General features: G+C 41.6%; 2 protein-coding genes across 3 annotated transcripts in view; both read left to right on the top strand.

Moving 5' to 3' along the window:
* Positions 1 to 9,531, top strand: part of ERCC6 (ERCC excision repair 6, chromatin remodeling factor) — a 40,136-nt gene extending 30,605 nt beyond the window's left edge. For both annotated transcript variants that reach the window (XM_040071496.2, XM_040071495.2), the window contains exons 12-21: positions 384 to 479; positions 1,283 to 1,501; positions 2,157 to 2,267; positions 2,699 to 2,818; positions 3,325 to 3,419; positions 5,178 to 5,323; positions 5,408 to 6,097; positions 6,702 to 6,903; positions 7,233 to 7,311; positions 7,738 to 9,531. In XM_040071496.2, the coding sequence (XP_039927430.1) occupies positions 384 to 479; positions 1,283 to 1,501; positions 2,157 to 2,267; positions 2,699 to 2,818; positions 3,325 to 3,419; positions 5,178 to 5,323; positions 5,408 to 6,097; positions 6,702 to 6,903; positions 7,233 to 7,311; positions 7,738 to 8,166 (2,187 nt within the window). In that variant the 3' untranslated portion in view covers positions 8,167 to 9,531. The remainder of the gene's footprint in view (positions 1 to 383; positions 480 to 1,282; positions 1,502 to 2,156; positions 2,268 to 2,698; positions 2,819 to 3,324; positions 3,420 to 5,177; positions 5,324 to 5,407; positions 6,098 to 6,701; positions 6,904 to 7,232; positions 7,312 to 7,737) is intronic.
* A 5,821-nt stretch (positions 9,532 to 15,352) lies between these two features.
* Positions 15,353 to 20,363, top strand: LOC120755816 (bone morphogenetic protein 2-like). The gene is made up of 5 exons (XM_040071302.1): positions 15,353 to 15,842; positions 15,927 to 16,066; positions 16,790 to 16,906; positions 18,057 to 18,258; positions 19,915 to 20,363. Exons 1-5 carry the CDS (start codon positions 15,353 to 15,355, stop codon positions 20,361 to 20,363), a joined length of 1,398 nt encoding a protein of 465 aa, XP_039927236.1.
* Positions 20,364 to 27,336: the final 6,973 nt, after the last annotated feature.

The following is a 27,336-nucleotide window of genomic DNA, read 5'->3' as shown; positions in this document are numbered from 1 at the left end:
CTAAGAATTTGTAAGTTGTAAGGGACGTGACAGACACACAGTGGAAAGAGTTTACTATAAACATAGCTTTGAGAGAACGCTGATGTTGCAATTATCTCATTAAAACTAGAAAATGGCAGCACTTCCAAAACTAAAGCAATTTGAGGGGAAAACCTTACTACTGGGAAAGAGCACATGAAGCCTTATTATACTCATCTTGATGATCATGTTCATTCTCTAATTTTTTTTTTCTTTTTTCTAGTGATTTCTATGTAGTATCCTTTAACTTAGTATTTAACTTAGTAACTTAGTATCAGACATCTATGAAGTTAGTTTCATTGCAGCACATGGTAAAATTCTAAAATTCACACAGATTGGGCTTGAGTGGTTGGTTTGTTTTGTAGGTCCTCTTTTGCCGTTTGACAGAGGAGCAGCGTCAAATCTATCAAAATTACATCAACTCTAAAGAAGTTTACCAGATTCTCAATGGAGACATGCAGGTAGGCATTAATAAGTCAGGGTTTGAGGGATAAAATCACGGACTGGCCTTTGCATTCTTCTGGCTGGATTCTGAGCAGTAAGGGATGCAAACACACTGATCTCTGTCCAGCTTTTGTAGTTGTCTATTTTTTTCTCAGAAAGGTTAGATTAGATATATTTGGGTTAGTGATCTGCATGTAGTGATAGGACCAGATAAAAGCAGGAATGGAATGAGCTTCACAATAAGTTTGTGATCTTGGGAACAAATTCTGGCTTTTTGGATGCCTTGTTGTGACTTGTTGTAGGTAACTATATGCCTGCTTTTAACTAATTGCCCAAGTGAAACAAAGGAAAAGTATAGCTAGTCCTGAGAGTACAGTTCAGGTGTGATAACTTTGTTGTGCAACAGTTGATGATTTCACAGTATTAACAGAAAGCAGAGAAAATAGCAAACATCCTTGTTACTGTCTTACTAGTCGCTTCTTAACACCTTCTGCCTCCATCATCACAGTGTAAGTGTTGAAATTGCTGTGGCCAAGTGAAAGGCATAATTGGGGTACAGTTTCACTTGTTGGCTGCTGCTGCCTGTGTAGAATCTGCTATTCCCTGTGACTCCTACCTTGCACACAACTGATTTGTTTGACATTTTTATGCATTTTTCCTAAAACATTCCTTTAAGCAAATATTAGCATCAAAACATTATTTAAAAAAACATTGATGGTGAGTGGATTATTCTATTTTTGTATATTTTTCTTGTCCACAACCCATATAGATACAAATATTTGTCAGGAAAATATAAATATTTTCTTCATGTGTTCTTTAGATTCTCTTAGGACTATCAACTTTGAGAAAGATTTGCAATCACCCTGACTTTGTTGCTGATAGTCCCAGAATTCTGAAGAGTGTGCCAGATGCTGAAGCGGAGGATCCAAATCAGTTCGGATATTGGAAACGCTCTGGAAAAATGATAGTGGTAGAATCCTTGCTGAAAATCTGGCACAAGCAAGGTCACAGAGTGCTGTTTTTTACTCAGTCAAGACAGGTAAGATGAGCTAAAAAACTTGTAAGTTGAACCACCTTTTATAGTGTCTTTCTCATAAAATCAACGTCTTATTGAAAAAGTTATTGAAATAACTGATGTCTTTGGAATAGTCAGAGACCAGTTCCCAAACTCAGCTTTATGACACAGCAGGGTGGCAGTGGCCCAGTTTCAATATACTGGGTCAGAGCTGTGTCAGTTGTACCTGTGTGCTACCAGGCACACAGATGTGCAGTTTCAGGATACAGCTGGTGGTCAGTTTGCATGCTCTGTGTAGTGCCTGTGCGTGTCTGATCCTCAGAATCGGTCTCTTCAGGGCAGTGGCACATGCAATCATCTTTGTTTTCCCTATGTACTCACGGTTTTATCTTCCTTCTGTGGATTTCCTTGGGATGCTGCACCCAGTCTGTGTAATTGTCTTGAAGCTATGGCCCTGGACTTTCCAAACCAAGCACAAATATTCCACTGCATTCAGATGTGAAATATTTTTTTCCCTATTGGCACAAGTTGGTTTTCTGTCAGTTAAGAAACTGTTTCAAGTTTTCCATTGTCATTGTTTGATTGACACTGCAGTTAGTACCAGAAATTCTTACAGTTTCATCACACAGATGCTCAGTCTTCATGTCTGGATTTCATTAAATCTTTTCCATCACTACAGATGATGCAGATACTTGAAGTTTTTGTGAGATACAGAAACTATTCCTACCTCAGGATGGATGGCACCACAGCAGTAGCTTCCAGACAGCCTCTTGTAACAAAATACAATGAGGTGAGATGTTCCATCCCACACATGAATACATATTAATGAGTGTGATTCTTCCATTCCTTTTTGTTCTCCTTTTAAATATACTACATCAGGTTGGAGACACAAAGCTGGGGAGTTCAGTGAAATGAAACCCCTGTCTTTGTGAGAAAGGGGGAAAAAAGTTTCACACTTAAGTTGCGTTTTCTGCTAAGGAAAAAAACAGATTTGAGAAGGGGGAAAAGCAATTTTATTGGGTAACAGTAAATGAAATTTAGATCAAACTACTTTTATTTGTCAAAAGAAATACTAGGAAACAAGTACAAGAAAGTGTTCCTTCTCTTGGCTTCCTTTGCATCTTTGCCTATAATGCTGATAAAATAATCTAGGAATTTTTTATTTTTTTAATGGTACATTTTGGTAATTCTTGCTTTAGTAAATTCTCTCTTGTGTCACAGGACAAATCTATATTTCTTTTTCTTCTAACAACTCGTGTTGGTGGCATTGGAGTTAACTTGGTTGGTGCTGACCGGGTTATTATTTATGATCCTGACTGGAATCCCAGTGTAGACACACAGGTGAGTTTGATTTATTACATTCCATTTACCAGCTAAGTTGAAATAAAACTGAAGACAAAATCACATCTATCTCGTCAAATAGTGTTAAATCACTATGTTGCTCTTTCCTAAGTTGCTGTTCCCAGCAATGGTCACTTAGGGTGCAACTCCACATTATGATTCCTCTTGTGGCAAAGCCAATTTAAGTGGTTCCCACCACATCCCCTATATGCTGTTATACCTTACCACTCTTCAGTGATGTTGATTCATGTAGTCGGCTACAGTGCAGTCAGACAAACAGTTCAAATGGCCTGTGTTTTTAAAATAAATAAACCAGATGTTTCTGAAGGGAAAGTACAGCTGTGCAAGCTCTTGAACAGACAGGACTGTTGGTGGTGACAGTGCAGGGTGAGAAAGGAACAACAGATGCTGCTCAATTTGGCTTTCTAACTAGATAATGATATGTAGCACTCTGTCAGACACGTTTGCTAGGCTCATGTCTGGTAACCAAACCTTTTGTGTTCCAGGCTCGGGAACGTGCTTGGAGAATAGGCCAGAAGAAGGAGGTGACTGTGTATAGGCTGCTCACTGCAGGTACTATTGAGGAGAAGATATACCACAGGTCAGTCAGAACCATTTCTTGCATACAGCTGCATGCTCAGGAAAATGTTTGTAGCAAATCCAAGGTGGTGTAACAGTGACATACCTGTGCATGTGCACACATTGCTTGTAATCCCCAGCCTTGGCCATGATGGGCACATCATGGAAAACTTTTAAGAAGTTTCTTCTGAGAAGTGGAGAACCTTTTTCTCGGACTAGACTCTTGGCTGCACTGCTCCATCCCTAGCTGCAAGACCCATGTGCTAAATAAACCTTATCAGTCTGTTCCAGCAGACATCCAGAATTCACTGTAAAATAGAGTATGAGGCATAGACAGAAAACAGTGAGCACCTTATTCAGAACATGAGACAGAGCAAGTCTGAAATGCAAATTCAAATCATCAAGTTCTTTATATTCTCCTTGGGATATATCAAGATGTATGTGGTACATATATCTATTTACTGCTGTGCAAACCCAATTTGATTTTATTCCCAATTCATTCCAGAGTGAAAGAATTAAATCCCAATAACTACCAGTCATATTCATGTTATTTATTCCAAAATGTAGCTAAAACCTTCAAAGTGCTTTTAAAGTATTTCAAAATCAATGAAATCTTTTTGGTTTGCTTTCCCATTCAGCTTTCTCAGTAGTTAGCTCCACTCACTTGAATTCCAGATGAATGTACATGGGAATCCTGTGTCTAGAATGGAAATACCCTCTTGGAAAATTCAAATGAACAAAAAGCTTTAAATAAGGAAATACCTACACTTACTGGATGCCTTTTTTTAGTCTGTTTTGCCACATGGACACAAAGCATCCGCTGTTGTTTGGCTTGCATCCCTCTGGCACACTTCTGTTTGAACAACACTGACTGCTTCAAGGAATTGGACTCTTAACAGTCAGAACAGCCATCAGAAATTCATTTCTTTCCAGAGCAGTGCAGTGGACCTTGTGCTTTAAAAAGTTGTCTTTTCTGTTTTCCTGTGGTTTTTTGCGTGCGAATGAAAACTTAGTTTTTTGACCACTGGATTTAAAAACAGTTCCCCTGCTTAATGTCAGCAGAGCCAAAAGTGTGATAAAAACTGTCCAAGAGAACTGATTGCCAGTTTCATTTAGAGATGTATTTTTTGTGAAGAATAAAATAGCTTTCACTTAGGCACTATGTAGTACAAATATGGCAAAGAAGCAGTTTTACCAATACTAGAAATACCTTGCAGCTTTGTTCTCCTACAGATTTGTTCCTTTTGGTTCCTCTGCAAGTAGACTCTTCTCAGCCACAAGTCTGATTTCCCTTTTCAGTAGCTGTCATCCAGTGATCACCATCAGAGTGAGCTACTCTGATGCTTTTGATTCCTCCAATCAATTGAACCCATAAAATGTTGTCATTTTAACAAGCTCTTGTTTTTCTTTCACGAGCTTTCTGATTGTTTTTATTGTTACATATGCAAGCTTTTCAATTTTAATGGACAAAAAAGTTCTAGCTGTGAAGTTATTTATTGCTTAGTTAAGGAATGCCTCATAGGACATCTCAGGATGGTGGTTACCTGTTGTGTTATGGATTTGTTGCAAAATAATAAATCCCTGTGTTTAACAATCTGCTTGGTTGTTTGAAAGTTACTAACTCAAGATAGTCTTTTGGAAACTAACATCATCTTCCCACTGCTTAATTGTTCTGCAGAGTAATGTTTGTGCTTATAGTTTTGTTTTAGTACTGTACTCAGTACTTAAACATAGCTAGACATTGTTTCATACACAAAGTACTTTTTTTTTTCTTTTCTAGACAAATCTTCAAACAGTTTTTAACAAATAGAGTGCTGAAAGACCCTAAGCAGAATCGCTTCTTCAAATCTAATGACCTTTATGAACTATTTACTCTGAACAGCCCCGATGTATCTCAGGGGACAGAAACAAGTGCAATTTTTGCAGGTACATGCTTTTTTTTCTATTTGTTTGGAAGAAGAAATGTCTTAATTGTTTGTTAAATTGATACTAATTTCATTCATCCCTCAGGAACTGGTTCAGATGTTCAAGTCCCAAAGCCATCTGATAATGGCACTTCTAAACGTGATGTCCATCTTGCAGAAAGCAGCTCACACAAGAAGATCAAGTCCTCCAATTCCTATTCCACCACACACGTGAAAGATTCTTCTTCTAAAGAAATAGAGACAAGTGAGGAAACCAAGGGAAATTTGGAAGCCTTTGACCAAAGTAGCTACACAAAATATAATGCACAAGCTGCTGCTGATATAAATTCATTCAATAAAAGCCAGGAGGAGTGCTCAGAAAGTGATGACAAATGCACGTCCCAGTCGATGCCATGCAGTGCAGAGCCTTCAGAGAATGCCGAGTGTCTGACTGCCATGGTGGCTGGTGAAGGACATAATGCAGATGTCAGGACAGATCTCAGCCTTACCTGTGATGCAGCTGGCTCTGGGGAAAGGCAGGATGCTATAACTGAAGATGGGCAATTTGATAATAATCATTATAAGTGTATCTCAAAAACAAAGCACAGAGTGGATATGCTGTCACATGAGAGCCGCAAAGATAAGTCTAAGAAGAAACATCACAAAGATGCTAAATTTGAAGGAAAGCGCATTCCTCATCTAGTGAAACAAAAGCAATACAGAAGGGAGAACAGTGAAGAGCAAGACTCAAAGAAGAATGATGACTATGTCTTGCAGAAACTTTTCAAAAAATCAGGTATCAATTGTTGTTTGGCTGCTGACTAAACAGAGGTTACATAAAACCTGTGCAAATGACGGAAAGTGCAGATCTGTTATTCTGACGATTAGAGCTACAATACAGAATATGTTTGTTCAGTTACTTTAGTGAAAATTAAAAATTAATTTAATTTAAATTTAATTCCAGTGAACTTTAATTCCAGCTACAAATTTGCTAATTACCTCGGCACAAACTGTTCAGAAACATCCACACTTCTGGATATAGAAGTATATGCAGTGTTTCTCCTGGATATTTCCAGGGTGTAATCAACCTTCATTTACACAAGGGTTTCACTTCTGTCTGTCCTGTCCATAACAATGGAAATGATCAATTTGCCCACATAATTGCCAGGTCTGTTGTGAATAATGACCTCATCAGCACACCACAAGTGATTTGCTGTCAGATTGATTACTTGACTGATAAAGAAGGGGGTTCTCTCATTAGAAATTGCTGTACTGATGTGCTTAATATAATCACCCTGAAGAAGGAAAAATGCAATTGTGGTATTCACTTTAAAAGTGAATGTTTGATTTTCACATAAGTTGAGATGTCCTCCTTCACCTTTTGTATCCTCTGATTTTAGGGGTACACAGTGTTATGAAGCACGATGCCATTATGGACGCTTCCAGTGCCGATCATGTGCTGGAGGAAGCAGAAGCGAGCAGAGTGGCCCAGGACGCCTTGAGAGCCTTAAGACTTTCTCGTCAGCAATGTTTAGGAGCTGCTTCTGGTGTGCCAACCTGGACAGGCACGAGTGGTCTTTCAGGTGCACCATCAGGAGTAAAGTGAGTTCACTTCTCACTCTGCTTTCCCAAAAACAAGAGTTGCTTAGAATGTTAAGGATTTACATTTTTTGTCTTGGTATTTGCAGTAGTATGCATCAAAGTCGTGTGCCACATGTTTTATATGTAATAATAGACATGAAAGCATATTACAAGTGTGGGTAGTCTGTTCTGAAGTACAAAGAAAGCATTATTGTTGCACAAGTAGAAGAGGGAGCTTAGCAGAGGGCTCTTGAGAATCCTAAAACACAAACCCAGCCTGGCTTTGAAAAGCTGTCCTAGTCATTTTGAGAAGGATGTTTCATGGAGTTAATTCTTTCATGGGTTTTTAGGAATCGGTTTGGTCAAAAAAGGAACTCCATGCTGCTTTCTTCACATGCCACTTGTGCATCACCTGCAAAGAAGCACAAGGTAAGAAACACAAGCTAATATTTCTGGTTTAATAGCTGATATATGTGAAGTATTGATGATTTATGCAATAAGTCTGACTTACACTGTAGACGTCATACACATTTTTTGCATGATTATGTAGAATTCTAGAATTTTTTGTTACCTGTGAATTTGATTTTTTGTTTTGATGAGGTCTAGTTAGATACAGCAGTCACAAAGTGCACCATGGTTTGCTTAATTGTCTCAAGACCAGCAGTGCTTTTCTTTCGCTTCCTAAGTTTTAAAGTTGAGACCAGAATACATCACCTCTTTATTGTGTACTTCAGATGACCAAATTCTGAGTGGTATTTTTTGTTATTTAAGTCTAAACAAAAGGCAGATTTTGTTTAGTAGGTTCTGTGGGTCTCAAAATGCAACTTTCCCCATAGTCTGTATGTTTATTTGCAGGATGGAGATACAATAAAGAAACAAAATATAAAGAAGTGTAGTTCCAGTGAGCACTTCAGTGGAAAATCTGGAGAATCATCATCCAGTGCTCTGGACTCTTCATCTTTATTAGCTCGTATGAGGGCGAGAAATCAGCTTGTTTTACCACAGCAGACAAGCACTGAGGGTGATGAGAATCATCAGCCAGCACCAGCCCCAGTGCAGGGTTCGACAGAATACGATGAGCTGCTTGTGGATCTGCGGAACTTCCTGGCGTTCCAGGCCCGCGTGGACGGCGAGGCCAGCACTCGGGAACTGCTGCAGGAATTTGAGTCCAAACTGCCTGCAGAGCACTCCTGTGTCTTTAGAGAACTGCTGCGCAATATCTGCACCTTCCACAGGAGCCCAAACGGGGAAGGGGTCTGGAGGCTAAAGCCAGAATTCCGATGACCCTTGTCAGTGAAGGTGCCTCTCTGTGCAGCTGACCACCGCTCTTCTCTCAAAGGAGGAACACTGTGTGACTTTGAAATTTTTGGAGTATTTTGTATTCCTGAATTAATTAATGCCTTGAACAGTCAGTGGTGCAGGACTTGTTGCAGGCTTAAAGCTAACTTAATTTCTGATTTACATTATTTATATAAAAGTGCCATCTACCTCACAGATGAAACATTACAAAATATCAGCACCTTTCCTTCAAAAGAAATTTTAATATAAATGGGATAAAGAGCATATACTGACCTTTTATTACAATAAGAACCATGGATGTTGCCGTGGGTTGTAAGACTTTGATTTCTGTGAAATTCCAGAAACCTGCTTCCTTGATTCCTTGTTTATTACTTGAATGATCATAGGGCACACAGTGTGCCATCAAAAAAAAAAAAAAAAAATAAGATGAAAAAAAAATGGGGTTGGGGGCAGATGATAGTAGTTAGCATGAGAGATTCACTTGTACTGCACAAGTGCAGCAGAATCATTTCACGTAACTTCCATCAGTAGTGAGAATTTTGTTGTAATGTTAAACTAACTTGGCAAATAATTCTAGTGCCATGGAGGCTTAATCACAAAAATAGAAAAGTGTGGCAGGATATTGAGTAGTTAACTGACAACTGATAGTTATGGAAAACTTGATAAATTCCGGAACACCTATTAACACCATAATCAGCAATCCAGTTACAGTCCCATACACCACTGGCAAGAGTTTGCTCTAAAGTATTTCTTAAAACTGAGGTAACATAACTGTTAACATTTGTCACAGGTTGTGGACTTATAATTGAAATCTCATTAAATGTTCATATGTTTCACTGTGATTTATATCCAGTTACCTCCTAGCACTTAATTTTTTTACGTGGACATAGACTGGGGTGTTAGATGGTCAGGTGGGGAAGGGTGTCACTGTATTTTACTCACCGTAATAATTTTTGGGCATAGTTGGAGCATATATGGAAGTTACATGTCATTCATCTTCTATAGGTAGAGAAAACTTAGAACTTGCCCAGCTGTCAAGAAACTTTAATACCAGTTATTTTTAGCAAATCCAAGTACAACATTGGTTCTGTCTCCAAGGTACTCGTGTGCTACACAAGGAAATTTTAAGGTGGAAAATGTGGACAGATTTTGAGAAGAAAACCACATTATTGCAGCGACAGTGAATTACTATATGGCTTAAACTAGGAATAGTTAAATATGCCTGATGTCCTTCCTATCCCTAAGCTATGGAAAGCTGAGTTACTTTTAGCTTTTTTTGTTCACTGTGAAATTACCTTGTTTACTTTAAGTGGAAGTACGGGTATTCAAAGATGAATGGTGAAGCAAGAATACAAACTTGCTTTTTGTAAAAAAAGCTTTTAAGAGACTTCCAATGGCTTTTCCTCTTGTTTTTACTCTATGATAAAGGGTCTGTAGAGATTTGCAAGAAGTGGTGTTTCTTGGCTTTTCAGAGGCTGGAATTGGACAGGGCAGACAATTCAAGAATGTTTGTTTTCCTAATAGCATTTGGAGATGGGACTTCTCCTAAGATCTGTTTCTCTGTTCCCATTTATATTCACTTACATTCTCTCTTTTGAAAAAAGGTGAAACAAGGAACTTGGGCTGCAGCTGCTGTTGATATGACTTGAAATGGACCAGAAAGAGTAAAAACAAACACAATTTTTCTGTCTTCTTGAAAGCTGTAGGGAATATGAATTGGTTTGGGTGTCATGTGCCCATGCATCTCTGCTTATCCCAGCAACAAACCAGGAATTCAGCAGTCAGCAAAGCTGCTGTTGTCACCTTATCTCTTAGTTTTGGTGTCCTGTTTTATTTGTACTCCCAGTTTTAAAGACTTGGTTCCTGTATACTAAGGCGAGTTTGCAGCTTCTTGTTTTGTTAATGTAAATAGATTTGCATGTACTTTTTATAAATTCTTAGCTTTTATGGACTTATTAAAAAAGGAAAAATGAAAGTGTGTTCTAGAAGTCATTGGGCTGTGGGAAGAGTGGGTAGGGAGGCATCTTAAATGCCTCAAAAAATTTAATCTCAAAAGCATATGTGATTAAAGTGTTGCATAGTCAAACAAATCTTGTATTTTAGCTGTCTCAGTTTCCAAATACTCAGTGCTGTATTTGGTAGTTGCTGCTTTATTTGTGTGTGATTCCAAAAATCACTCATGTGGAATGTGTGTGTTCTTATATTTTATGTTCTTACCTCAGTAAAAAGAGGGGATAAAGAAAATTCAAAATACAGATGTTAATTTAGGAATCACGCTGGGGGAAAAAAAAAAAAAATTAAATCTTACTAAGGAACGACATGTTAGCATGGAACAGTGATTATAAATTCTAAATTAAATAAAGCATGCCAGAGGGAACTACTGAAAATTTCTTTCCTGTGAAGGTGCTAAAAGCTGAGCACCATGCTACTGTGGTGCACGTACCATCCACACAGCTGAATAGACAAATGCAGTTGTGGGAAGTGTGTACTCTGCTTAGGTAAAACGTGCTGAATTGATACTTTAACAGCAGAAGTTAAAACATAATTGTTCCTTCTGATTTCAAACTATATTTGTAAAAAGGGAGGTAAAAATACTTGTTCATAACAATGTTTTCCCTTGTCCTCCCATCCTCCTTTTACATTATTCCAGGTGCTTACTCATCTGTGATCAACCTTTTGCTGAATATGTATAGCCGACTAAAACATCTCTGGTATAGAACTAAATCTTGACATAGAGAAAAAAGACTTAGCTAAAGGTTGTAGGCCTTTGACTTTTCTGGACTATAATGACCCACCACAAAAGAAATGTAAGATGCTGAATGGATAGATTGATTAGAAATTAAAAAAATTTAAATGTCTAACTTCTGTCTGTGGCTCAGCCTCTTCTCAAAGGGCTGCACCATGTGGAGAATTGAGTCTGTTGCAGATAATAAATACGATCTTCCCAAATAAAGCTGTAAAGTGGGGTTTTACATCTGCAAGTTTTGGCTTCAGGTGACTGTTACTTATAGACAGTTGTACTCAAGTCGTAAAGTCAGTTTTGCTTTTGATTCTAAGATTGCTAAACTTGGCTAAATTTTACTGTTTCCTACTACTGCAATTCTCTGCCTTTCAATTGGCTATAACAAAAGGGACATACTTGATTATTTTCTTTTTCTCCTATTCTAAAATAATTTTATTTTTAAAATAAGGGACTGGCTAGATGAATAATTAAGCTGGTGGGATAATATCTAGCTTGAATTCTTCTTGCATACTGCTGTGTTTCCTATCTAAAATCTAGTCATTACAGTTTAAGCAGTTTTCTCTCTTGAAGGGAGAAGGGGTTACAGTGGAACAGCTGTATCTCAGTGATTCTTCCTCAGCAAGGAAGAATGTTGCAATGTCTCTTGTGCTGCTGGTGGCTGTGCCTTCTCAAAAGACATATAAAGGTGGTAAAAAAATTAAATATGAAGAGATCATGTAGCAACTTTATCCAAATCTGGCTTATTTCCAATGTATGGGCTAAGAAATTACTAAATTTCTTTCTGATTTTTTCTCTCATTTTACCTGGGGTAACATGGTCACTGAGATGATTTAAAATGTGGGGTAATCTACCTGCTTGGTCCTTTAGGAGCAGGGGTGTCTAGAATTTCCTGCTATAAACCTCTGGGTAACTTTGGATGCAACACTCTAGTTCCTCCATCTGATGGATACAGTTTTTAGAGGGAAGCAATACATGTTTCAGGTCCTTCAAAAATGCTTCAAGAAATGATAGCACAGTACAAAGAAGTCCTGGTTGGAAAAAGGGGTAATATGGCATTTTATTGTCTAGATCATTAATTCAGCAACTCTAATTTACACAAAACTATCATAGAAAAATGCTGAGACTGCAGTTTTTGAAGGGCTTGCATTGGGCACATGTCTAGGGGTCAGGATGTTCTGGCGAGTCTGCACTCGGGAGTTTATCTCCTCTGGGAGAGGTATTTATATATTAGACACATGGTAAAAAACACTTTGCTACTTAGGGCCATTTATAATGTCCATGTTCCAACATTCAGGCTAAATGCTGAATATACTAAATGCTTACTAACTCAGTGGCTCTCTCCATCTACCCAGCCCTCACGGGATTGCTATTCTAGGCTCTGGGGTGATGTCACCGTTCCTACTACACGCAGTATTGCTGATGTGGTGCAGTCCTGTGCCTTCAGCTGAGACTTAGTAGATGAAACTTTCCTTAGTAATTCTTAACTTGCTCTGGTAGTTGTGGTTTTGCTACCCCTCCTGCCACTAAAAGTAAAGGGGAGTCTGACATCTTTCATGCAAGGGCCATTCCTCTTTTCTTTTTTAAATGGGCCTAAGCTGCTATGGAACAGATTGAAACACCTTGTGTTCTTGCTCCCTGCCTGAAAAACCTGGGGAAGACTGCAGGGCGTCATCGTTTCATTCACTGTGCAGAAAAGTCATTTCTCCAGAAAGAATAGACCTGTTGTGAGTCATTAAATTAGGAACTACACAACCGGCTCAGAAAATATAGGAAGTCTCAGGCAGCGTTAAGAAAGAAGCTTCCAGCCTGCTTTACCCAGGGGCTCTTATTCATGCTAATGTGACACAAATGAGAGAAGGGAGGGTGTGTTCTGACCTGAGCTCTCCCTTTCTGAATGGCAGGGTTGGACTTGCCTTTCAGTCCTAACTTGATAAAGTTCTGAAATGCACAATGAAGGCTCCCAAGTTTGCTCTGCCCACTAATGATACCGTGCAATAACCATGCTTTTTCAATATTGCTAACCTGTATTCACCACACTGGCACCAAAGATGATGTGGCAGGCCATATAATAAACACCTCCATTCTTACCCATATGCTGTACCTGAAAGCCAGATGTTTGTGAACCCTTCAGACCCAACAAGCTGTTTATACAGTCACCGGAGAGAGAAGGGACAGCAATGCCAATGCTGAACTCTCGAGAATCCACGTACAATTTTAAGTTGACTATCTATCATAGTTCCCTACAAATTCCCAGCTTTTCCTGGGCTCCCAAAGCCACACTGCTCAGAACACATGAGTTGAGAGAACCTATTTTTTATTGTACAAAACAGGGAGGTTGAAGCCTTACACTAATTGCAAACCAGGACTTAGAATCGTCAGAGGAGCTATGACCAACTCCTGCATAAGGCTTACATAAGTGGTGAGTCATGCAGCCTTACAAAAGAATACGGAGAGAGGCTTTCATTATGTTGTTTGTCTAATCAGAAATATGAAAATAAAAGAACACAGCACTCAGTGGGTTACGTTTGGCTAACTGTAGGCTGAAATTTCTGCAGTTGCACTACGATAGAGGCATTTCGTTGTTTGTGGTCCCAGCTTATATTAAACAGAGAGGATTTTTTTCATAAATCTTTGCCTCTGGGGCAGAGTTAAGGTTCTTTGGGAACCCTAGCTATGTGTTCCCAGACATTAATGTCTGGAAGCAGCACCATGAGAGTAAAAAACGAAGGTATATGCCTAGGGAGGATACTGGGAGTAAATGAAGAGACCCAAGGGCAGGGTAGGGTTTGTGAGGATAAGCATGTGAAGAAGCAGTGGAGTGGAAGCAAAGCTTTTTAGGTTGACTGAAAAACAGTCTAGCAACGATTTTTTCTGCCTTACTAGTTTCTTTCCAAGCTCTCAGGCAGGTAGCTGAATGGATATTATTTTATCCAACACTGTCATTAGAAATGAGCTGAAATACCTGCATCCCTTAGAATACAACTGGAGAATTTTGAAGATTAAAACTGACCAAAGCTTTATGTGCAGCAACAGTGCTCTTTACACTGGTCTGCTTAACCCACTAGTCTTTTGCACTTCATGGGGCAAAAATTTGGGATTGTGTGGGTCTGTGGCCTCTTTGTCCCCACCTTCTTCGCCTATAGGTCCACCTGGTTGCTCATTGCAAGTTCTCCTATCTAACATCGTGTTGCTAAAACAGAGGAGCCGGTAGACATTATCTGCCGCACAAAAAAAAACCTCCCAATACTTTCCTGCGTGGAAAGAGAACATAGCACAGTGTGGCACAAGCCGAACCATTAGGTCGGTTTGTCCCCCTGTAAATTGCCAGATTGCCTTGAAAAGGACGACTATGCAGGACCCTTAGGGCTGGGCTGTGTTAGTTTGGGTTGATTTTCTGTTTTAGTATTTCTTTGGGGCTGGGGGCAATGGAATCCCCTTCATCAACCAATGGGTACCCGGGGGAAAAGGCAAATTATTGAAAGCCTGTTGACTCTGGAAAATAGTTAAGTCTTAAAATAGATCGTCAGAATGTTTCTTCCTGCCCCAATCCCTGAATGTTTCGATGGCTGGCTGTTCTGGCTGCATTGCACTAGCAGAACCGCGGACCCTGTCCTTAAAGCCTCCTTCCCCCGGGTAGCTGTCGGGCCGGAGTTTGAGCCTGGGGATCTGCAGCCTCCGTCCCGCAGCCCGGCCAAGCCCGCGGCTCCGGGGCCGCCCCAGCGGCGATTCCGCAAGCTGTGAGACGGGGAGGTCCCGGGGATCCCGGGCATTCCTCAGGCTGTGAGACGGGGAGGTCCCGGGGATCCCGGGCATTCCTCAGGCTGTGAGACGGGGAGGTCCCGGGGATCCCGGGCATTCGGCAGGCTGTGAGATGGGAAGGTCCCGGGGATCCCGGGCATTCCTCAGGCTGTGAGACGGGAAGGTCCCGGGGATCCCGGGCATTCCTCAGGCTGTGAGACGGGAAGGTCCCGGGGATCCCGGGCATTCGGCAGGCTGTGAGACGGGAAGGTATTGCGGGTCCTGAGCATTTCGGAGACAGAGAAGTACAGAAGCTCCCGCCCAGGTCCCAGTACACTTTGTATTGCTGCGGCAACGACAGAAAACATCACCTGGGCTCAGCAATCTCTAAATCATAGCCTTTTTCGGCTAAAAAAAAAAAAAAAAAAAAAAAAAAAAAAACAAAAAAAAAAAACAAACAAAAAAAAAAAAAAAAAAAAAAAAAAAAAAAAAAAAAAAAAAACACAACCCACCAAACCGGTCGATTATTTAAAGGATAGGGGTTTCGCAAGTGCGATGCTCTTCGCCGCCACCTGGCCCTTCCCCCGGCAGCCCGAGCCCCCGAGCCCCCGAGCCCCCGAGCCGGCCCGGCGGCCGCTCTGATGCCAACGAGCGCACGGCGATGCCCCATTGAGCCCTTAAGCGCCGCTGATGGCCCCGGCGCGGCGCGGCCGCCCCTGCCCGCGGCCTTTGGCCCTCAGGGCTGCGCTCCCTGCCCGGCGCTCCTCGCCCTCGCCTGGCCGCGCCCAGCCGGGCCGCGCCGGGCCCGCGGAAGGGCCGCTGCCCCCTCACGCAGCGCGGTCACGGCCGCGGGGCCCCCGAGGCGGCCCGGCCGAGCCCGCGCCGCCCTCCATGGCCGCCCGCCCGCCGTGCCTGTGGCTGTGCCTGGCCGGGCTGCTGAGCCTGCGGGCGGCGAACGCCCTGCCCCTGCGCCCCGACCCGTGGGACGAGGTGCTGGCGGCGGCCCTGCAGCGCCTGCGGGAGGTCTTCGACATCGAGGAGCTGCCGCCCGACGTGCTGCCCCGCAAGAAGCCGCCCCAGTTCATGGTGGATCTGTTCAACAAGGTGGCCGACGCCAACGGCATCACCCGCGCCCCGGGGCTGCTGCAGGGAGACGTGGTGCGCGGCTTCGAGGACCGAGGTGGGCCCGGGGCGGAGGGGCCGAGCCCGCGGTGGAGCCCCGCGGCGGGCTCTGGCGGTGTTCCTAAAGAAGGGTCTTTTCCAGTTCACTTGGACCACCACCACTTCTACTTCGACATCAGCGCGATGGAGAAGGGCGAGCAGATGCTGAAAGCCGAGTTCAGGGTCTTCAAGCTTAAGAGGACGCGTCGGTCCAGAAGGTCCGACGTGCAACACTTCTGCAAAGTAAGTGGAGAAATGGGTTAAGACTTCTGCTATCTTTGTTACTAATGCTGAAAATAACGAGTGCAACTACGTATCGCGCAAACCTGCTTTATTGTTATTTTTGTTTTGTCATCCTCACTTTTTCTTTGCCTCCGGCATGCAAAGGAGTAATGTGAAGCTTTGATTTTGGCTTTACGCTGACCTCTGTGCCATTGCAGTGAGCTTTCCCTGAAGATACCAATGTCAGATGTAACCCAGATCAAGCTGTACTTTTCTGGGGTTTGAGAAGTTTTGAAATTCGAATTGAAATTTATCTGCTGGAGCTGCTCCGAAAAATAGCTAATAGCAGCCAGGGATCCACGGGAAAACGGCGGATAAGGAAATTGAGTGTATCTATTCCTCTGGCAAAGGACAGGATTGGACTTTTTGCAGACCTGAAGACAAATATGTGGAGGAACAGAAGACATAGATGGCATCAGGTGTTTAAACAGGATAGGGATGGTCAGGATAATTTTTAATAGTATCTGTAGTCTAGTATCCTGCATCTGAACACATCTGGAAGTAGATGTAAGATGTGATAACTGTTTTTCTGTTAAACTGATGAAAATCTGCTTTTTACCTCTTTTTGAATGACGGTGCAGTTTTACAACTGTGATGTAGCAGAAACCTGCATAATCTTCATCCTCCTATTTTGCTGTAAGAACGATCAAATTATTTTTTTTTCCGTATATTGCTGTTATTTAGGTGGAAGTGTATGAGCTCCTGGAGAGTGAAAACAAGCCACAGAAGAAACATCTCATTGCATCAAGATTATTGTCCCTCTACACAGAAGGCTGGGAAGTCTTCAATGTCACACAAACAGTAAGCAGAGAAATCTGACAATTTTATTTCTAAAACTCTTAAGGTGACACCTTATAACTCCAGTATTGCCATTAGGCTGGGTTTTGAGGTCAATTCAAACAGAATGACAGCAGCAGAGGGAGATGCTTTCTCTCTACTCTTAAAAGTAGGCCTGGTGCTACCTGAATAAAGAAGTGTTTATGAGCTGCTAGGAGCACGAGCACAGTGAGAATTGAGCAACCCAAACATAGTGGAGGGAGGGACAGGAGGCCAAGTATGTCGTTGTGATTAAAACCTTGTGTTAGTCCTTAGACTGCCAAAGCATTTGGCATTAGTTGTGTACTAAGAGTAGATTTTCATTCCTCCTTTTTATTCTGGTAGCACTTCTGTAGAGCAGTGTGCTTCAACGTTGTGTTTCTGGAGCTTATCATGGTTGGATTGCCGGTCATTCAACTTCCCCCACAGAGTTGTGTATTTGTGAGCTTCAAGATTTGTTTTGTAGATATCCATAAATAGTAACAGAAGGTGAATGCTATTCCCTAGCAAAAGAACACACACGCGGTTTAAAGCTGTGCTCTGGGACTGTGTTTTTTATTGCCTAAGCTTTATAATCAGACTGTACAACATGCTTGGATGATTAGTTGAGTTCTGTCTTAAGGTATTATATTCCTGCTAGAGAATGGCCTGGCCTGATCGATCAGTGTGTAATTAGAACAATTAGATAAATAAATTTGCTTGATTGTGAATTTCTTCAAATGACATGGCTTTTAGATTTACATAGGTCTTAACGGTATGAAAAGTCAGGAGAGTTCATATTACAGTGTTGAGATTTCTATGAAAAATAAATTTCTGCTGAAAGTCAGAGAGAGCTTATTTTAATATTAACTTCTGCACTCAAGTGTTCACTGGTAAATTCTCTGAAATTAATTAACTTTCTGTAAATGTAGCTTTGGGGAATGCATATGCTATTTTGTATTTTTAAGTGTTGAATTACTGGTTTAAATATTAAACTCAATGGAGTCTCAGCTATACAGTTATCTCACTTCTGCTATATGTCCTTATGCTCTCATAGCTTGTTGCCTATTCTCTTCCTAATATAAAGATTGCTTAATAATAATGCTGTAATTAGAATATCGAAACAATATTTTTTTCTTTTCCCTGTCTTCACCAGGTTTCCAAGTGGGTTGGAAACAACAGCTCCAACCATGGCTTTTGGATAACTACGACATATGTTTCCAGCAATGGAATGGAACACGACGTGGTTAAGTTTGCCAAGAGCCAGGGCGCTTTGCAGGAGAGTAGAAATGCTCTCCTTGTCCTCTTCACGAACAGTAACAAACGGAGGTCTCACAGCTTTGTACCCTCTGCTACAAGTAAGTGCACTTTTAGAATGTGAATTGCCTGTTCATTTTCTGTTACCTCCTGCTACCTCATGTAGACCTAACCTCAGTTATTTCCTTGCAGTATCGAACAGGTTTGAAGTTCAGCTTTGTCACTGATCAAAATTTGATTTGATAGTCCCTGCTAGTAGGTCACCAGCGTCCCAAGTTGCCCCTCCCCTCATAAAAACTGCGTGTGCCAGAAATATTCATTAATCTTAATGGAAATCTGGTTTATTTAGTTTGTAAAGGTGCGGGAGTTCTATTTTTAAAGTACCGCTTATATTATTTTTATGCGGTGAAATTTGCATGAAAATTGTATGTTAGGTTTGGACTGAAAAAAATTCACTGACCTGGAATACTTTGTCGAAATTCTGGTAAAGTATCTGTAAGTAGAGTCATTAAGTGTGATTTTAAAAGTGAAAGAGGTTGTTAAATAAGAACTTTGGACTTCTCTGTTCTTGGCTTGGTTTTTAAGCACCTATTTAACTTCAATGACTAATTAGCATTGTGACTAAAGGCTGCTTTCATCAAAGACAACGCCCTCGTGCCTCAAAATACAAAACCTCTCCTACTGGCCTTGGTGTAAAATCAGCTAAGGCTGGATTTTAGGGCCTGATAACCACTAAGAGCAAAAGCTTGAAGGAGGGACAAAACCCATGCTGCTTTGACTTTCCAGGTTTTCTGGTAAACGGTTGTATTTGCATATCAGAAAGAAGCTAGGTAGGACAATATTAAGAAATAGGTGATAAAAGTGATTAAAATAAATTTAAAACATGAGGATGTCCTGTTTATTTTTGTTTTCCAAATAAAAATTAATAGTGAAATGCTAGATCCACTTAAATGAGTATCAAGCTCTGCATGGGATACTGCAGGATAATGTCAGGGCTGAGAAATTTCTTAACAAAGAAACTCTCTAGAACTGCCCGTTGTTAGTGGAGAGTGATGACACAGATTGTTCTACCTATCGGTGAGTTTCAGCTCGTGTACATGGATCTCCATGGACCTCAGGGCTTCTCAGAAGATACTTTAGGAAAGCATCATATTGTCAGTACACTTCATTCTTTAGCAGTGTTCTGAAAACCTGGTGGTGGCTTTTTGTAGGATCAAAAATTTGAAAAATATATTTTTTAGAATGTTACTTTACACATTATGGGGTTACTGCACATTCTGCTTGGCAGAATGTATGTATGGGGTATGGGTAGAATTCCTGGTATAGGTAGAGTTCCTGGGAGAATACTGGAGAGAAAAAGGCTGTGATCTCCACCCTCTGTTAACACTGCCCAGAATAATGTGTGTTGTAGGAGTGGCTGTATGAAGACAGTTAATACCATTCTGACCAGATTCAGCCCTGAAGAGGGACTGTGGAGTTCACAGAATATTTGGTAGATCATTGTGTTTTTCTTTTCTATTTCTGCTGAACTGTGGCTTTTCCAGGACACAAAGTGAAACAGAGATTTGACAGATTTGGAAGTATGTCTGAAATGGCAGTTGAATACACACCCCTTCTGGCACATTCACAGGTTAGGTGCCGTTTTAAAATCTGCTCTGAAGACTTTGATGTAGATTTATTTAATAGGCTTTCCTGCAGAATACTGTACTTAGTAAATGAACTTGTTTGTGAAATATTAACATACGGCTTCCTTTCAGAATCAGAAACAAACCCTGCCAAATCTGATGCTCCACATGTTTCTCATGACACTGATGTGGTGGAAAGCAGCAGTGCCAGCAGGAGCAGGAGACCCCGAGCTGCCGCAGCCGCTGCTGCCAGAGGCCCATTAACAGCATGTCACCGAAGGGAGCTCTATGTAGACTTCCATGCTATTGGCTGGTCAGGATGGATTATTCACCCAAGTGGATACAATGCATTTTACTGCAGGGGATCCTGCATCTTCCCTTTAGGGGAAAGTCTAAATGCAACAAATCATGCTACAGTTCAGTCCATTGTTTATACACTGAAACTGTCTCAAGAAGTCAGCATGCCCTGCTGTGTGCCAGACGAATTGAAGTCCCTCAATCTTCTCTACTTTGATGACAAACAGAATGTCGTCCTTAAAAATTATAAAGACATGGTGGCAACAAGGTGTGGCTGTCATTAGCAAGACATTTTTTTCCTCTGCATTTGATGTGTACCTGGATGCGGTTCCCCATTTGCCACTGAAGATACCAAAGGAGATGGCACTTCAGTTTACAGGGCAGGAGAGACAGAAACTCATCTGTGCTTTAAATCCTTCTCCTCTCACCATGGCTGCGTGGAAAGGTGGCTGGCTTGTGAAGAGCTGTGGACTGCAAGACCTCCATGGAGAGTTCTTTGAGTGCCTGTACACCAAGGAAACTATTAAAATCAGGAACTTGCTATGTGGAGGAGTTGAAAGACCTGAAACTGACTGTTCAAATTAAGGTCTTGTTCTGTACACCAAAGCTCAGAATTTCCAGTGATTTAACAGGCATGGCATCCTGTCTCAATCCAGGATGGGATGCAGGTGTGTTAGTTGCACAGCCTTAATCAGTTTTGGCTGCATTGTCCAGTGGGGATGTGCAGTCCTACTTTGAGCTTTCAGGGTAAGTATTTGCCCAGAGCTAATTTCAGAGGTCTCTACCACTTGCAGATTCTGTATTACCAGGAAATGGACTTCTTCCCCTGAGCTTTATGCAGCTCTGCCAAATGCAGAGGTCTCCTCATAAGTCCCCATGGGACTTGCTAGCCAGTCTGAAGGAGCCCATAGGTCAGTATTTGTCTGGGAATCAACATACTTAGCTTCTAACTCACAGCTGCAACTCTGTATGGAGAGGCCAGTGCCTGTCTCTGTGATGGCTTAGGTGTGTAGCACCAGAGATTGCCTCTGTGTATTTGCTCTACTGTGGGATCCTAAGCTTGGTTCAGAATGCTCATGGCTTAGCAAGAAGAAAGAACCATGGAGCTCTGGAGGTCCATGTGAATATGCTAGATACTGGCCCAGTCTGGAGTCTGAGGCAAGTTTGGTAGAATGTACTTGCTGATTCCCTTCCCTTCTTTGAAGAATAGGAGGACATGGCCTTGGATGGGGCCCCTTGAGATCTTTCAGTCTTGCTACAATTTCATTCAGGCAACCAGTCCATTGCTGTTCCTCAGTCAATTCATTGAGTTGTATCTTAAGACTGGGTAGGTTCCTTGTCTCCATTTAGCCCTTGAAGGAGGCTGACCTCTCACAGAATGTGGCATCTCCCATGGGCAGAATCTTCATGGAGAGTTTTTTTACTCCAATGAGATGTAAAAAGAGAAAAAAATATGTAGCGTCTTTCTTGCTGTAAATACTGATGTCTATAATAAATTTATTTTATTTTAAACCCAAACACTTAGGGTATATTAAATTAATCTGTACTATAAAATGCTGATTTTTAAATAAATGTAATGTAACATTGGTATGGCTCATACGTTGTATTTGAACCTCTTTCCTAGAGTCAAATAATTTTCCAGAAGAGAGGACATTGCCAATGGCTTCAGTGGGTGCTGTATCAAGTCCTCTGTGTAAAGGAGTATATAACAGATAAGGAGGAGAGACATGTTTCTCTTCAGAGAGGATCCAGTAGTTATTCCTCAGGTGAAAGTGTTTTGATCTTTGTGTATGGTTGCCCTGGTAAAGTGGAATGTAAATCTGGTAGCTGGGTGGTTCTAACTGCTACATCAGCCACACCCAGCCATGGGATTCAGTTCCATTGTCAAAGGGCCCTTGGGAAGCATAGAGGGCCATAAAGGATCTTCTTATACTGTTTTATTTCCCAGGCTGCTCTTTTGCACTTTTCCCTTTTCACTGCAGAAGTACCTGTGGTGTTTTAACTCTATAGGAACCACACCTAGGGAGAGGCAGGATGCATCGACAGTGAGAGTCCGGACGAGGTCGTTTCCGAATGGTGACTCCAGCTGATGTTGTATCTCTGCTTCTTTAGGCCCTAAGAACTGAAGCCAGAAGTTTTTACTGGCAGCATTTGGAGTGGATTGGCAGAGGCAGGTTCTGTGTCCAACATCGCATCTTCTGTCCATGCATGACAAATGCTTCCAGCATCATCAGCTCTTTATCAGCTTCATCCTTGACTGCTCAACCCAGGGAACTGCCCATTGTTTTTCTAGGATATCTTAATGTGTTTCTTCTTGTTTCAGATGCCAGGGGGAAAAAAATAAAAAAAAAAAAGAGGAAATTTTGTACTGAAAAGCAAGTATGATTAATAAATGAATGATGGGCACAGTGACTGTTAGATAACATAGTGCTGCCCGACAATAGGTGAAATATGCACAGGCAAGCTGGGAGCACTAGGTAGTTTTGTGCACATTAAATTATTTTTTTTTCTGCACCACTCAACTTAGTCTTATTATGCCCCATTAAACCCTGATAATTAAAACAAAATATATTGGAATTGTTTATCCTGGACTTTGTGAGGAAATGAGGTTCATAATAATGCCAAGGGAAAAAATTTACACTACACCACAACTTGTAATTAGAATAACAATTAAGCACAAGCAGGCTCTTTATTTTATTGTCTGGTATTTTGTTTGTTTGTTTGTTTGTGTTTTTGTTTGTTTTTTTTTTGTTTGTTGGTTTGGTTTTTTTGTTTTGTTTTGCTTTGCTTTGCTTTAGAATAAAGGTGAATTTTCTTCTTATTCATTAACTGAAACATGTAACAATTCCAAAATAAGAAGAAAATCCTACTCACAGTAAAACTGAAGGGTTACGTTCAGCCCCATGACAAAACATTTGGTCCAAGTTTGAAACTAAAATGGTCCGGGCATGTGAGGTATGTGCAGTCACACTCTGCTCCTTAAGGTGGGGACAGCACTAAGCCTTGTCCTGACAACACGGCAGTGGGGTCTGAGCATGCTGTTGGGGAGTGCCAATGATAAAGAGCACAAATTCACAAGAGTGGCCTCCTCTTTGTAGAAATGTTTGTTTTAAGGGATTTCTGTGGTGCTCCTTACACAAGGTATAGATGATGGGAAGATGCTTCTTGACACTGAAGCAGGGGAAAATATTTGCTGGGGGTGTCCTGGAACAGGTAAGTCAGAAGGGATGGGTTTGGGGAAATTGATCTGAGATGGTTTCCTTTTTCGGGCGTGGGGTGGAGGAGTGGGGGGGGGGAAGTGCTGGGGAGGAAGAGAAAACTTCTGTGTGTGCTCTGAGGAAGCTGGAGCACGGCAGTGCTGTAAGCACTCTTCTCTCCGCAGGCTTGAAAATGTTGTCTGGTATGTGGCAATCATCTAGGAATGCTCGGTGTTTCTTCCAGACTGCCAAGGTTAATTATGGTTCCTGTTCTTCCCATAGGAAATGGGTCTATTATTTGAAAAACCCATGGAGGATAGTATTTATTCATAGTCCTGGAGCTTGTTTCCGGGAAAGAGGAGTGGCTGGGCGCCTATGGTAAATTCCAGGGCTTTTCCACAGACACCAAACCCTCCAGACTATCACCAGCCCCTTTGAGATTGCACAGGCAAATGCATGTATACACTTGGGTTCATTCTTATGTGCACCCATGTGTACGTGCATTCATGTTCAGAGGCAGCTTCCCTCTGGTTCATCCCAAAGGATGGTGCAACTTACCGGCAACTGAGATGGAGTGCTCGGGCTAATGGGAGAACATTGCCACATCCAGAGGGTGCATTTCAATGGCTTTGTGCAAAAGTATGTCACACCTAGTCCGCTTCTTTCCCAGCCTGGAGTGCAGTTCACCTCCACGGAGAGTAGTTAGTAGGTGTGAATTTGCCTTGCCTTTGGTGAATGAGACAATTGTGCACTAAAGCAGATAATAAAATGTTTCATTTCTTCCTATTGGGTTTTATTGCTAGAAGCTATTCACAGAAATAAGGAGGACTGCTAACTTTCTGTTGGCACAGGATGTGTGCAGCTTTAGATTCATGCATATACTAACTGACATTATTCAGAGCTAGATCATGGCCTGCCTTATTGTGGAAAACAAAAGCTGCAGATTTTCCCTGACAAAATGACCTGATACTGAGAAGCGACTAACTGAAACCATGATTTGGTGATGCTGTAAATTCAGGCCTTGTGACACAAAGCGGCACTACGGCATAAATCCCGGTACACTGGTTCAGATCTGCTCACAGAAACCTTGATTAGTTAACCATCAGATTACCTGGAATTGTCAGGCATCACAAAACTGGTGTATGTATTTAAAAATCTGTATAGACTTTCTGCTGTGATCCACATGGTAATCGACTCTTCATCTGTGTCAAATCTGCTGAATGTGCTGAGCCAATGTTTGTGGCTTAGCAACAGTGTCCTCAAAAGCCATAGACTGAAAGGTCTTCGCTTGGAAATTCCTGTTCACAGCTTTTGGTTAGCAGACTTGTTTTATCTGGGAAGAAGCACCTTTGTGTGATATCTTCACTAAAAACTCCGACAATCCCCCGGAAAGCCAGTGTTGTTTTGCCTCATCCTGGCTCCGAGTCACTTGAAATGCTAAGCACAGGTTTGGTAAAGGCACAGCTCCTGGCAGAGAGCGGCAGACACTGAGGAAGGCTCCTGGCAGACTAATCTTGTGTGCCACAAGGTACCTTCTTGTTTTCCGTTGAGAGGGAAGGCAAGAGTGATTTATGGGCTGTTCATAGGGTGTTCACAGGGTCCTGGGGCCAGCTCTGAAAGAAAACATGCACACTGTGTCTAAGAGAACTATATGGAGGACAGTGGTGAAGGTCTGTGTGCACCTACATGAAGATTCTGCAACCTGGATTGAATGAGTATGACGCTAACAGGGACATAAATGAGACAAGAGATCATAGGATCAGGCCTGGCATACTGAATGACTTCTCAGTGGTATATAATTTAAGTTAATATCACTTTCTGTCTCATGCACTTTTTTTGCCATGTTGTGAAATTTCTATCCAATTCAATTTGTTGCTTAGCCCTTCCCCAGGCTCTGATTAGAGACTTTTCTCTAATGTTGCATGTTCCTTTATCTAAGGGTCATGTAATTTCTGTCAACAACAGCTGTCAAATGAGAAGAAAATATATACCAGTATGTTCATACCAGTATATGAAGTCTCCATTAAAGGCAGAGGGAAGAAAGAGAAGGAAGGTTTACTTTCATTATAAATGGGACCAGGAACATAAAAGTTCAATTACCAGAATGCATTTGCTTTGCACATTTTAAACCTGTTGTAGCTACCGTAACCAGCACATGCAGTTGGGTCTAATTGCTGCTTTCCAGCTTGATCTAATTGATGCTCTGATCTGCAGTCACCTTACCTCTATGAGCCCATGTTTCATTACATTTTACCCTTCCTTTTGAAAACCTAAAATTCTCATGGGGAAAAATAGACTACAGCAATCTAGAGCTTTTGTGTATGAACTGGCAATTCTTTCTCCCCTGTAAATTTCCTCATCTGCCTATGAACAGTGAAAATACAGTAGGTTGACAAATAGGTTTATTAGTTACCCCCAAATACTCCTTATTAGGCAGGTATAACTACTTACAGCTCACTGGGAGTTTTACTTAAACTCTGAATGAAAACTGCAGTGATATAAAATCAGCTTAGAGATAATTTCATAACCTAATTGGGGTGTTTATATTACAGGACCGTGCTATTCTTAGTCTTCACCCATAATTGCAAAGAAAGAGTTCTCTGGTGAAGAATGTGTTGGTATTTTCCATGGAAAAATATTTCAAGAAAAGCTTTTGAAATACGAAAATCTCATGGTTTTAGCTTTAAATAAGCATTTCAGTCACCATTTAAAAAAAACCCAGAACCTCTAATGTCTCCTGCAGCTTTGATTTCAAACACGTCACATTCTTCATTAAAGCAATCATTGTTAAAACAGAGGGACATAAAGCAACATAGGATTTATTCCTTCATTAAACTGATGATCCGTATATGAAGCCAATTAACATTATGAGTCTGGTGAACATCAAGTGTAAAGAGGTTACAGAAAATTAAAAGCAGTCACCTTGGTCTTTAGATAAAGAAAGAACATTTTTACATTATAAATTATAAGAGTGTCCAAGCGGGACAAATCGGCAAATTTGGTTAATTGGAAAATACATTTTACTGCACATGAATTAGGGTAAAATAACCTTTTAGCTGCTAGCCTTTTTCTGTGGTCAGGTATTGAGAATCACGGGAAAGGAAGCATTTGGACATGGAAAGGCAAGAGAGCCATTTTATCAAACTGAGCTGTTCCTTGGCTTTTACAAACGATCCCCTCAAAGTTCAGTGCTTCCAAGGAAAACATGCATTCAGTGATTTTGCTCAGCAGTTCTAGGTTTTGTTTTCATGGGAGAAAGAAGAGGTGTGTTTGTGTGTGCAGCACAGGAACAGTTCTGCTCTAAGACAGACACCATCAGCAAAGAGTCTATCCAGAATTATACTTATTTGGACTTTGTCTTGCACACCTAGTAACTAATATTGATGTCACAATAGTCATAGTAATAATAACGGTAATAATAATAGTATAAAAATTAAGCTTATGACAGTGGCTTTAAGGACTTTACATAAAAAGGTAATTTTTTTTCCTGAAATAATGTAGCTCTCTACGTTATTTCATTCTTGTTTTCAGTGCTTGCCTTTGGTAGCTGGATCAGAGGAACTACCAGAGAAATACTAGACATGATCCCAAACAACTTACTGCATGTTTTTCCCACTGCGGTCCCAGACTGGCAGGAATCTCTGCAGCAGGGGGCCCCGGCGGGCGCAGGAGCGGCTTTCGGCAGCGTTTCCCCGGGGAGCGGCGGGCGGAGCGGGGCCGAGCCGAGCGGGGCCGGGGCGCGGAGCTGCGGGCGCTCTCCGTGGTGCTGAACCCCGGGGCTCCGTCCGCCCGAGAGCAGCGCCCAGGACTCCCAGAGCCAACTTTTAATTACGTCAGCCCCGCGTTTCGAGCATTAAAATTAAACAGACATCGAGCTGGAGAGGGGTGGGGGATTATATATTGCTTGGTTATCTCCGTGTTTTGCAGCTGCCGGTCCTTGGGAGAAAGTTGAGTCTCGACCGGCTCAGGGTTCTTCTGCTTCTATTTAAAAAGCAGCGACTTGGAGCACTTCCCCGCGCTCCATTCCGCCTTCTCCCCCTCCTGTAATACGCTGAACTTG

The sequence above is a fragment of the Hirundo rustica genome, chromosome 8 (assembly GCF_015227805.2).
Source record: "Hirundo rustica isolate bHirRus1 chromosome 8, bHirRus1.pri.v3, whole genome shotgun sequence".
Classification (NCBI taxonomy): Eukaryota; Metazoa; Chordata; class Aves; order Passeriformes; family Hirundinidae; genus Hirundo; species Hirundo rustica.
Note: the sequence above shows the minus strand (reverse complement) of the source record. Positions and strands in the feature narration are given on the sequence as shown.

Bases quoted from the DNA above. Each gene is read 5' to 3' on its own strand.
- LOC120755816 (XM_040071302.1), top strand. From the start codon at position 15,353: ATGGCCCCGGCGCGGCGCGGCCGCCCCTGCCCGCGGCCTTTGGCCCTC. The intron at 15,843-15,926 runs GTGGGCCCGGGG...GGTCTTTTCCAG, and splicing joins GCGCGGCTTCGAGGACCGAG to TTCACTTGGACCACCACCAC. The intron at 16,907-18,056 runs GTAAGCAGAGAA...TGTCTTCACCAG, and splicing joins TCTTCAATGTCACACAAACA to GTTTCCAAGTGGGTTGGAAA.